Below are 12,962 nucleotides of genomic sequence, written 5' to 3' on the forward strand. Positions count from 1 at the left end.
TTCCGACTCAATGGCACCTGACAACAACAACATATCAAAATATTTAAGAGAAATAAAAATTTGCCATGACTGTAGACTGTGACCTTAAGTATGTTCAAGATATTTCTCCTGGCATAGAAATGTAAAGAATCAAGGTACAGGATAAGCACTGGATGGCTAGCAGGAAGGTTGGTGGTTCAAACTCACCAACCACTTCTTGGAAACCCTATACAGGGTTGCTATGGACTGTAATTGATGCGATGACACTTAACAACAACAATTCCAGATTGGTTTTAATATATATATCATTATATATCATATTTGAATAAAATTCTAAGTTATTATTATTAAAACATTAAGACGAGATAGAGCAAAGCAACTATTTTCTTAAGAGAGTTTATGATGACTACTGGGGAAAGCAAAACAAAACACAACTATGTCAATCAAATGTAGTAGATATAGAGTTTTTGAGTGAACACAATGGAAGAACAAAAATAAGGACCTTTGAAAAGAATGCAGTATTAATATTGTTCAACCAAACAGAGTGCATAAATTGTGTGTACGGAATGTGTATACATAATGCATCATTTAAAGGGGCTTCATTTGGTAGAGATGAGTTACTTCTACTATCTGCACATATTCTAGATAGTAAATGCTAAAAATAGATTATTTTTACTAAAAATAGGATTTATTGACTTATCATATTGAAAAGAAAGTTGAGAAAACAATGAAGAGAAATGATTTCCTGGACTTAGTTATGTAACAAGGTGAATAGAAATAAATATGCTCATGGATAAAAGTGATACAATTATCTTCATGTGAGTAATAGATACCAAAGGACACAATGGAAATAAACAGATATTAATTATTCCAGACTCTATTCTAAAAGCTTTAAAATTTTACTTAATCCCTATAAAGATGAAAAGAAATCACATTAAATAAAATTAATGTAACTTCATAGAACATTACTGGCAATCCAATATAAAAGGACAATTAGATATTAAAATATAGTCAAGGACAAAAGAAAATAATGGCATGGAAACACAGATCGTGTCACTAAAGTTAACCTCAAATTGAGTTAAGGACTTCTAAAAGTGTCTATGAAAATAATATTTATGGGGGAAAAAGAAAACAAAAAGTTCAGTCTACTGATTATGACCAATTGACTGAGGAAGAGAAGATAAAACTACTTGATTCTAGAGTCCTTTTCATTTTTACTTCATGTTGTTATTCTGAAGTTCATTTTATGTTGTCAAAGATGAAAAGGAGTTACAGTCATCTCCTTATAGTCTACTTATTCCTTTATGCACTTCAATCTGACTTCTCAACAAATATTTATTAAACTCAGAAGAAAATTGACAAACAAAAAATAAAGTTGCATTGTCTTTAATTTCATGGTCAAGATGAAACTCATAGAAAAGGATAGTTGAAGCACATTTTGCTGTATTTAATGAACTCAGGGATTATATCCCATGTAAAAATGTGGAACTATGAAAAGAGTTATATAAAATGGAAAAAGGAAGTCAAAACAAAGGAGCTGACTTGAAAAGCAGGAATACAGCAGAAAGCAAGGAGCAGTTGTGCTGTTGGTAGGGATTCAGTGGTAATGAGCACCACAGTATTTATTGGTGTGGTGTTGTAGGATAGGCACTGGATTGTAATAAAAAAATTAGCAGTACAAACCCAGCAGTCACTCCTAGCAAATCTTATACAGGTTGCTATGAGTCAAAACCAACTTGATGGCACTGAACAGTAACAGAAAATCTTCTAAAGAAGGCTTCTTTTCTAGAATGGGTCTCCCTAATACTCACACACTTAAGGCATAACCAAACCCAAAGCAAAGCCGCGGTGTCAATTCTGATTCATAGTGACCTGTAGGATAGAGTAGAACTACCCCACAATGTTTCCAAGCCTGTACATCTTTACTGAAACAGACTGCCAGCATGGGTGGTGGGTTCAAATTGTTGTCCTTCTGGTTAAGTCACTTAACCACTGTGCGACCAGGGCTCTTCATTCTGGGAATGGTTACTAATAATTCTTTAAATTCTTTAAAGTTACTTTATCTTTATGTTGGTAAAAAGAGTCATCATCACTTGTGTGTGCTACTGCTGAGAGTTACACAATCTTTTTACAAAAACAAAGACAGCCATAAGGACAGGCCCTTCAATTATTGCTGCTTCCAGAAACAATACTGGAGGCTGAGGTGGAAGCACTTATGGTACAAGTCATCCAAAGCCCTCCAGGCGCTTATGGAAGGAGTACTGCTTGACCGTTTAGAAGCACAGCAGACCCAGTTTGGGCCATGGCAGAAGAATGCAAACATGAGAGGCTATCCCTGATTGCCTGCCTACTTGTCACCCAGTATAAGAGGGTAGTGACAGTTGCTGTTACACATACTCTTAAGGAGTAATAAAAATGGACAGAGAACATAGTGAGATAGAAAGTCCAGAAATTCAATGAATAAACCTTAGGGACTGAGTGGAAACTGGCCCTGTAATTACCAGTAGGGGTAATTAAAGGAAAAGAGGGTATTAGAAGCGAAATGTTCAAAACAAATAATAATGAATCTTAATTTACACCTTAGATCAAATGAGAAGAATTTATAATATTCTGCATAACTTTTGATGTCACATTTAAAAGAAAAAATCTGCTAAAATAGAATCAACTAAGAAGCTGCATGAAGGAACATGAACTACCTGGAAAGCTTACTTAGGTGGGTCAAGTTTGAAAGAATTGGAGACGGCTTTCTACTGAAGGACATAAAAAACCTAGGAGGCAAAAACACCTATTCTAAGAGCTGTTATCTGAAAAAGGAATTGGTTTCTATGCTATGAAATTATTATTACTATGACTGATGAGGGGAGTTTTATAAAGACAAAAGTTTCAGGTCAATATAGGATTCTGAGCAATATGATAGTATAACAATGCTTGTATGTTTAAGTTTTACACACCTCTTGCAGGGCATGGAAATGCAATGCGTTGATTGACCACTCTTTCTTGGAATGGATTGTTATATGGAGGTTCAAGATCTTCCAGTATAGGTGGTTCTATTAGAAAAATGAATGCATAATTATCAGGGATTCCCTGGGAAATTTCAAACTGTCCTGAAGCATCATCAGTATGTCTCCTACTTCCAGATAGCTCACACTTGTGAACCTGAACTCTAAGTGACTCCCCAAAATTATTTTCATGCTTCCTACAATCTTACTTTCCTTCCTCTACTCTTTTAGTTAGGACATCATGCTCTACCCATTCTTATGTTTTCCCCCTTTACTCCTAACTTCCACATCTCATTGGTCACTAAATTTCATCATTTCTTTGTTCCTATATTTTAGCTTAAGGAGCTCTGGTAGCATAGTGCTTACGAGACAGGTTGCTAACCTCAAGGTTGGCAGTTCGAAACTACCAGAGCTGTTCCTTCTTTAGTGCATCCTTTCTCACTGAACAGCCCCACTACCCAATCATTTCAGGAAAAATCATTCTTGAGGTCTTCATCTCCTTCATACCCCATATAGAATCCATCACTATATTAGAATTATTTTAATTATCTCTTGTGGTAGGATGAATGCTGTAGGATGAGTACTGGAACGCTAACCATGGGTCAATGGTTTAAACTCATCAGCCGCTCCTCAGAAACCCTATACAGGGTCACTACCAGTGGGAACCCACTCAACTGCACTTAACAACAATAATTATCTCTTGAGGCCACCTACGTCTGTCCTTAGTCACCACCCTTCCAATCCCATTGTCAACATCTTTTACCTGAGCTACTTCAATAATATACAACTATTGCTCCTCACATTCTCTTGTCCCTTCCAAACCATTCTCTTCCCAAAGAGCAATCTTTTAAAATCCCAAATCAGACACATCACTTTCCTGTTTCTAACTTCTCAAAGTCTTTACAATACATTTAGAATAAAATCTAGACTCCTTAATCTGGGTTCCTAGGTCTTGGATAATGTAGCCCATGATGTGTCTTCAGCTTCATCACATTCACTCAGTCAAGAATGTAGTTTTTATATGTTTTTTGTTTTTATCCCATATGCCCTCCTTTCCACATTTTATGTTCTTTCTTAACCTGAAGTTTCTCCATACTCTCCCCTCTCAATTAATATGCTTCTACCATTGAAATTTTAAATGTCACAAGCTTAGCGAAGCCTTCTCTAATTTGTCTTTCATTTAAACGTTCATATAGCTCTACCAATTCAAAATAACACTACCCAGTTTGTAAGCGTGCATTTTAAGAAAAATTTTTGAATGTCTATCTTTTCTATTTGTTGTTGTTGTTAAGTGCCGTTGAGTAGGGTCTGACTCATAGTGACCTTATACCGAGTTTCTGAGGAGTGGCTGGTGAGTGTGAACTGCCAATCTTGCAGTTCAAACCGACATCACAGTGCAGCACATTAACACACAGCATGAGAAAATCACTTTACAGTGAATGTTTACAAACTGGATAGTTTTATTATGAATCTTTTCCACTAGAGTCCTGGTGTTGTGTTGTATAATAAGCACTGGACTGCAAACCAAACGGTCGGCAGTTCAAATCCACCAGGTGATTCTCGAAAACCCTGTACAGGGTGGCTATGAATTGGAACCAACTCAACAGCTCTTAACAACAAAAAAATATTTTCCACTGGACTATAAACATAAGCACTCAAATAAAACCTGTTGATTTGAATGAGTGAGCTCAACAACTCTCCAAATGTCATAGCCATCCATCCAAAAATATATCCATAGGCTAGATGCCATCTGGAGTCCTGGTGTGGTGCTGTGGATTAAAGCACTGGACTGCAAGATCAGTTTGAACCACAAGGTTGGCAGTTCAAACTCACCAGCTGCTCCTTGGAAACCCTATATGGGGTCTCTGAGTTGGAATCGACTCCATGGCACATAGCAACCACAGGTGCTAACTGGAGTCACTGTTTAGCTTAGTGCTATAGGATAAGCACAGGACTGCTAACCACAAGATCTGTGGGTCACCCCTCCAGCCACTCCTTGAAAACCCTATACAAGGTCACTATGCAGTTCAAAACAACCTTAGGGTCAAATGCTTATCCTATAGAGCCATACTAGGATGTTATGGATCAATTTTTAGTGTATCTTACAATAGGAGGCAAAATCCGACTCCAACTCACTATGTCCACTATTTCTTCCCAACCAAAAATTGTGGGTAGAACATTTATCTGGGATTATTTCTATTATCTGCATCATGCTCTGGTAGCGTAGTGGTTACGAATCGGGCTGCGAACCTTAAGGTCAGCAGTTCGAAACTACCAGGTGCTCCGCGGGAGAAAGATGAAGCTTTCTACTCCCGTAAGGATTTACACCCTCGGAAACCCTGTACAGGGTCGCTATGGGTCGGAACCGACTCGATGGCACTTAACAACAACAACAACATCATGCATAGCAATTTTGATTTAAAAAATAAACATGCTTAAATTAAGGCAGATTAACTACTAGTTAGTTTTAGTGTTTTCTGGAATGGTTCTGTTTTCAGAGATAATTGAAGAAACATTTTTATGTTTTAAAGTTAGATGGAAATCTTCCTAAAGTAATTTAAGACAGTAACAGACTCCAGGGGTATACGCCCATCCTCCAGCCATACATATACTTTCCTGTGCCAAAACTCACCTTGGACGTGTAGCGTTATCTCCGTTTTATCACTGCCTGCTATGTTAGTAGCAATACATGTATAGACACCAGCATCTGAGAGCGTGGCTTGGTCAATGCTTAATGTTCCATCTGGATCACTAATATGCCCCACTCCATCAACAACCACAGCCCTGCCACCTTTAAACCAGGTGATTACAGGAGAAGGCGTTCCTTGAGCATGACATAGGATATCCACTCTTTGACCAACCTGGACTTTCATAAGTTTAGGGCCACGCTGAATCTTTGGAGGAACTGAAAATAACATTTGAGTGTTAATAACCCAAAATTAAAAAAAAAAAATTCCTTCTTTTTCTCATTCTAAATAAAAGCTTCTTACCAAAAGTCAACTTGGGAAAGTTAAAAAGAAATAGTCATCTCAATATTTGAGCCAGTGCTTGGGCACCTTACCAGCTATGTGATCTAGAGTAAGTCAAAGAATGAACTTCCTGAGACCTATTGCCTCAATAAGAGACATATAATAATCACTTCTATACCAATTCATGGAGTCCTGGTGTGACACTGTGGGTTAATGCACCAGACTGCAAAGCTGTTTGAACTGCAAGGATGCAGTTCAAACTTACCAGCCGCTCCTTGGAAACACTATACAGGGTCGCTATGGGTTGGAACTGACTCGATGGCACTTAACAACAACAACATACCAATTCATTGTAAGCATAAAGGGAAATGATAAACATGAAACTGTTAGTTCCACCCTTGAGACACAACAACCATTTTTAAATGTTTTCAGAAATGTTTTGAATTCAGAAATAACTTACAGATTTGAAGCACTTCTAAATGACTGTATGGCACCTAACAACACAAAAGGGTGGACCAGATAATTTCTAAAAAGACAAAAGAGTAAGCCCCAAAGCATTTGTTTCCACGTGCTGTAATCTTAGTTCTTTTTGTGGAAGGTTTCGTCAGATGATGGGAAATGTTTCTTATAGAAGTATTAGCTAATTTTATAGAGAAGAATCAAGAAAGAACTTCTATTTCCCTTTACTGATTTTCCCTTAGAAATAAAAATATATACGTTATCAAAACACTGGCAAAAAATTATTGGTTTTCACATGTACACAGTCAACTTGATGATAGAATCAATTTGACTCATAAAGATACAATTAGAATTTATTTTATCTTACCTCTCTAAAAAGCCCCCATTTCTCTCTTCTTTTAAAAAAAAAAACCTTAATTATTTAGTAAATATTTTCTAAAGACTCCCATTCATAACAGTCTTATAAATGTGGTACAATTATTATCATCATTTTATGAATGAGAAAGTTAGAGACAAAGGATAGGTAACATGCTAACAATAATGTCCTAGAGAATTATTGATATTAATGAGCGAGTCAGAAATCACATTATGCATCAGCTTTCAAAGCCCACAATCCATGAGTCACTATTGTAGTGACTGAACTAAGAAGGAAATCAGATCAATACTGCCTGAGGAAATTTTCTTCTGATATTTGAGTATCTAGAATCTATACAGTGGCTGGCATAAAGAATATACTTAGTACATCTGTGTTGAATGAGTGAATAATTAAATGGGATATAGTAAGTTGGGGAGATAAATCAGACTAACTAGAGAGTTCAAAGCAGAAAAATTCCTAAGAGGCAGAATTTTTTTCATTTGCTAAGCTCTTTAAAATTAAAAAGTCCAATTAAGATAATATAAAATATACTCATGAAAATTCATATGTACTGTTACAAAAAGCTCATAGTTTCAACTCATTTTTCTCTACCATATGTCAACAATAGTAATTAAATGAATGGACATCTAAAAAAATTAAGATCCAAAAATTTAGTAAGTGTTCATTTAAAGAAAAAGAGCGGGGCTTGCTTATACATAGCAGGTAAATTTTTCAGAATAGTACGTAATAAGATGCATGTCAAATTTTAAAATTGTAAGTATCTCATATTTCATCATTACTCTGTGTTTAACTGGAGTTAACACGCAAAGACACTAGGATGATGGGTTTTCTTTGTGGCCAGTCCACAGTGTTATATGATTGCACTTCACAACTCACCATGGACATTTAGCTTAACAGCCTGAGTCACATTCCCAGCAATGTTTGTGGCAACACAAAGATACATCCCACTATCTGAAATGCGGGTTTCAGTGATCTTCATCGAACCAGAAGGGAGGAACGTGTGTCTAAAAGAAAAAACAACAACAATTAACATCGTAGACCATGATTTTGTTATTAAGAACCACTGAATTGGTTCTGACTGATAGTGACCCTGTATAGGATTTCCAAGGAACAGCTGCTAGGTTTGAATTGTCAACCTTACAGTTAATAGTCAAGTGCTTATCCTACAGTGCCACACCAGGATTTCATAGTAGACCATGAATGAGAATTTAAATGCCTCTTTTGCAGCTGTACTTTGGTATGAAATTACTACTCTTCAAGAAGTTTATAAAACCATTATCCCATCTGTAATGTCATCTCTGTACATCTTAAAAGTCAAGGATTTTCCCAATTGTACATTAGGTACGATATTCAGTTTTTTGTTTACATTTAAATCTATTCTGTTGTTGTTGTTAAGTGCCACTGAGTCAGTTCTGACTGATAGCAACTCTGTAGAGTGTTTCCAAGGAGCAAATAGTGACTTTGAACAGCCAACCTTATAGTTCAAACAAACCTGTGATCCAGCGCTTATACTACAGTGCCAATGCCAACTAATTTTACTATTCCTCTTCTTTACAAAATTGCATATATACAAAGCAAATCTATATCTTAGTAATTGTTTTATTTTGAATGTTTTCTTATTTTTCTACAGTGCTTCCTAAAAAATGTGTATGTTAAGATTAAGGCAAAGGAAGATATACAGGTAATTCTCAAACACATAGAATATAATCCCCCCCATCATGTGGGAGTAATACTGTTAGTTGGGTGAACTGTATATAAAAAGGCTATTAGAATAATTATGCTGAAACAGCTTTAATGAGGAAGAGGCTAGAATGACCTACACCCAAAATCAAGACTTTTCATAAAACTAAATTAAATAGTGTATGCTACTGTGGGTCAATGCGTCAGACTGAAAAACCGTTTGAACTGCAAGATCAGCGGTTCAAGCTCACCAGATGCTCCTCAGAAACCCTATACAGGGTTGCTATGGGTCCGAACCAACTCAACGGCACTTCACAACAACAACAACCATCAAATTAATCATTTCAGTGGACCTTTATTTGTGTAAGGAATTAATCAAGAAGACAAATCCTAGACATAGAGAAAGATGAGGTTATGTTTGCATAAAGATTTACAGGCTTGGGAATCCTACGTAGGTTGCTATGAGCCAGAATCAACTTGATGGCAGTGGATTTGTTTTAGGTTATACCTATACCCTCTTGGTGGGAGGGTAGGTAAATTAGACCAACCTCTTTAGAAAGCAATGTTGATTAGAGCTGAAAATAAGAGTGGTGCGGTAAGGATAAACACTGGATTGTTAACCTCAAGGTTACCAGTTCAAATTCACCAGCAGCTCCTCAGAAACCCTCTACAGGGTTGTGATAAGTCAGAACTGACTTGACAGCACTTAATAAAAGAAGTTAAGCTAAAGGAACCCTGGTGGAATTGTGGGTTAGGTGTTGAGCTGCTAATGGCAATGTCTGAGGTTCAGACTCATTATCTCTGTAGGAGAAGGATGAAGCTGTCTGCTCCTAGAAGGATATACAGTCTCAGAAACCCTACACTGGAGCACTATGGGTTGGAATTGACTCAGTGACAGTGAGTTTTTTAGTAGAGCAGAAAATAGGAAGTCCCTTGACTAAAAGCTATAATTGTAGTACAGACCTTAAGAAACACAGGTATATAATTATAATGGCATATAAAATGATATTCACTGAATTTTGTTGTTGTTTAAAAAAAAAGGAAAGGAAGGCAAGGAGTATGGAGAAAGGCAGAGAGGAGGAAAAGAAAGAAGGAAGGAAGGAAACAGCAATATTAATGGTAATAACAGGGTAATGGATAAATAAAATAGGGATTATGCATATAAAATAGTTAAAATGAGTAAACTAAATCTGCATGTATAAAAATAGATTGTTGTTGTTGTTGTTGTTGTTGTCAGATGCCATCGAGTCGTAACCGACTCATAGCGACCCCAGGCACAGCAGAATGAAACAATGTCCGATCCTGGGCCAACCTCACTACCGCTGCCACACTTGACGCCATCAATGATGCCACCTGGCTGATTCATCTCGTTGGGGGTCTTCCTCATTTTTTCTGACCCTCCATCTTACCCAGCATGACATTCTTCTCCAGCGACTGTTCCCTCCTGACAATACGTCCAAAGTATGAGAGACGGAGCTTAGCCATCCTGGCCTCCAAGGAGCACTCTGGCTGCACTTCTTCCAAAACAGATCTATTGGTTCTTTTGGCAGCCCATGGCACTTTTAGTATTCTCCTCCAACACCACAACTCAAAGGCATCAATTCTTCTACGAGCTTCCTTATTCACTGTCCAGCTTTCGCATCCATATGAGGGTACTGAAAATACCATGGCTTGGGTCAGGCGCACTTTAGTCCTCAAGCTGACATCTTTGCTCTTCAAAACTTTAAAAAGTTCCTGTGCAGCAGATTTGCCTAATGCAATGTCGTCTGATCTCTTGACTGCTGCTTCCGCAAGTGTTGATAGTTGATCCAAGAAGAATGAAGTCCTTGACAACTTCAATCTTTTCTCCGTTGATAAGAATGCTATTTATTGGTCCAGTGGTGAGGCTTTTTGTTTTCCTGACATTGAGATGTAATCCATATCGAAGGCTGTGCTCTTTGATCTTCATCAGTAAATATTTTAAGTCCTCTTCACTTTCAGCAAGCAAGGTTGTATTATCTGCATATCTCAGGTTGTTAATGAGTCTTCCTCCAATCCTGATGCAACGTTTTTCTTCACAGAACCCAGCTTCTCATATTATTTGCTCAGCATACAGGCTGAATAAGTATGGTGAAAAAATACAACCTTGTCGCAGACCTTTCCCAATTTTAAAACATTCAGTGTTCCCATGCTCTGTTCGAACAACTGCTTCTTGGTCCAGGTACAGATTCCTCAGAAGTACAATTAAGTGTTCTGGAATACTCATACTTCTCAATGTTGTCCATAGCTTGTCATGATCCACACAATCGAAAGCCTTTGCATAGTCAATAAAGCATAGGTAAACATCTTTCTGATATTCTCTACTTTCAGCCAAGATCCATCAGACATCAGCAGCGATATCTCGCGTTCCACGGCCTCTTCTGAATCCAGCTTGAACCTCTGGAAGTTCTCTGTCAATGTGTGATTGTAGCCGTTTCTGTATTACCTTTAGCAAAACTTGACTTGCTTGAGATATCAAAGAGATTGTCTGATATTAACAAATACAGGAAGTGATGAAATGATAATATATGTTACTTTAGGCAAATTAAAAACAGACATACACACAAAAAATTAAAAACACAGAAAACAATAATGAAATTATTTCAGGATAAGTGTATACAAAGTACATCAAATTTGTAATAGTATTTGCCCTCAGAATAAATGAAAGAATTCGTGAGTGAGAAGAGGAATAAAGGAACTCCAAGTTTATATTTAATGCTGTATTTCTTTTATTCAACAGTATTCAGTCGTTTTATTGCCAAGAAATAGTAAAATTATATAGTCATTCTTTTTTTTTTTTCTTCCTTATCAGTAGTAGGGAAACTATAGTAACATGGATTTATAGCTTCATAAATATTTGTATACTTCAGCAACTCTAATATGTTATAGCTATTCCACTAGTAATTTTGGCATGGTGCTGAGTTAAAATAGTCATGCTACCATTTTTTGAGAACTAGAGACTTGGGGATGTAAAATACGGGTTACATAATTCCTTCCGGTCAGGATGATCTGTATTTTACATACTGGAAATCTGAGGTTCAGAGCAGCTTCCTGAAAAATAATGCCAAAAGTTTCAGGTAAGCTTTAAGTGGCAAAGGTAAAGTCATACCTGCCTGTGAACAAAAGTTGTGCTCTTAAAGACTGTAGTCTGCTTTTCTTGTCACCTAACCATCAAATTGTGGCACTGTGGGTTAATGCGCCAGACTGCAAAGCCGTTTGAACTGCAAGGTTGGTGGTTCAAGCTCACCAGCTGCTCCTTGGAAACCCTAAACAGGGTCACTATGGGTCAGAACCGACTCAATGGCACTTCACAACAACAACAACCATCAAATTAATCATTTCAGTGGACCTTTATTTGTGTAAGGAGTTAATCAAGAAGACAAATCCTAGACATAAAGTGCGTATTGTATTTGATTTTTCCTGTAGCATTACCAAATTTCTATGTGAACTACATACATTGTACTAACAAGAATATATATACAAAGCTGCACCTTTTAAGAAATACCTTACAAGATACACCAGCGGGAAATAATGTTAAAGCTTGGGTATTAGCATTTCTAATAGGAAAGAATGAATTAAATAATAAACATACATTTCCTGTCAGTTCATATGCACTTACACGTTTTTCAGATTTAAAAGCCATTTTTGAGACATTAGTAAGTCTGAGTGAGTTGGCACTGTCATCTGTCTGTAGAGGTTATATTTGCACATGTCACAATTCATACCAGATGGCCTACCTTGGTGAGAATGGAGAGATAAGCTGGGTCTCTCTGGCCCACGTAATTATGGGGGGAGGTAAGCTCTTCACTTCACATGGGAGTGTCACCTCTTCCCCTGCAATGACTGAGATCTCAACAGGTTTCTCCTGTGATAGTCCTAGTTGGTCTCCAAACACTCTGGGTCGGACTAAAACAAACACATTTATGGGAGGGAGAAGGGAAATAGCACATTAAAAACAAAGTACACCTTCATTTCCATGAAAATGTAGACTACGGATGTTTTAAAATAATTTACAAAAAGATGCTGCTTTTAGGGCATACGTAAAGCTTCTCATTAATGTGTTTATTGTGAAAGGTAACAGGAAAAACACAAATGTTTTCCTCTCAGCTCTTCCCCTCAGAACACTATAAAGAGCTCAGCTGAAATACCCTTTTAAAGCATGCCATTTGCAAAAGTAACCCCTCAAGGCAGAGCACTAACCAAAACATTGCTGAGGTTTGGCTTTGCTGAGAGTTTGAACTAACTGGTGTTACTGAAGTTGGTTGGGTGCAATAAGCATATTCCGTGGGAAAAAACACCATAAAACTTTCCAGAAAGGCTATACTGTAAGGACCAAACTGATTTTGCCTGATTTTGCCTACCTAGAGACTGCTTGACTAAACTCTAGTCAGGCTCAGGAAAGCATTTTAAATAGACAAGGCCTCAGTTTTTAGTTCCCTCCAGAGACAAGGTCAATCTCCATTCTGTACATTAGCCTGAACA

The 12,962-nt window shown here is 37.2% G+C and overlaps 1 protein-coding gene across 1 annotated transcript in view; it reads right to left on the reverse strand.

Annotated features, from left to right (window-relative positions):
• The window catches only part of HMCN1 (hemicentin 1), a 665,929-nt gene that overhangs the window by 285,488 nt on the left and 367,479 nt on the right, over positions 1-12,962 (reverse strand). Inside the window, exons 22-25 of the mRNA XM_006872707.1 lie at positions 12,218-12,386; positions 7,659-7,786; positions 5,611-5,883; positions 2,931-3,026 (exon numbers count right to left, since the gene is read on the reverse strand). Coding sequence (XP_006872769.1) covers positions 2,931-3,026; positions 5,611-5,883; positions 7,659-7,786; positions 12,218-12,386 — 666 coding nt within the window. The remainder of the gene's footprint in view (positions 1-2,930; positions 3,027-5,610; positions 5,884-7,658; positions 7,787-12,217; positions 12,387-12,962) is intronic.

Source organism: Chrysochloris asiatica, unplaced genomic scaffold (assembly GCF_000296735.1).
Source record: "Chrysochloris asiatica unplaced genomic scaffold, ChrAsi1.0 scaffold00210, whole genome shotgun sequence".
Lineage (NCBI taxonomy): Eukaryota > Metazoa > Chordata > Mammalia > Afrosoricida > Chrysochloridae > Chrysochloris > Chrysochloris asiatica.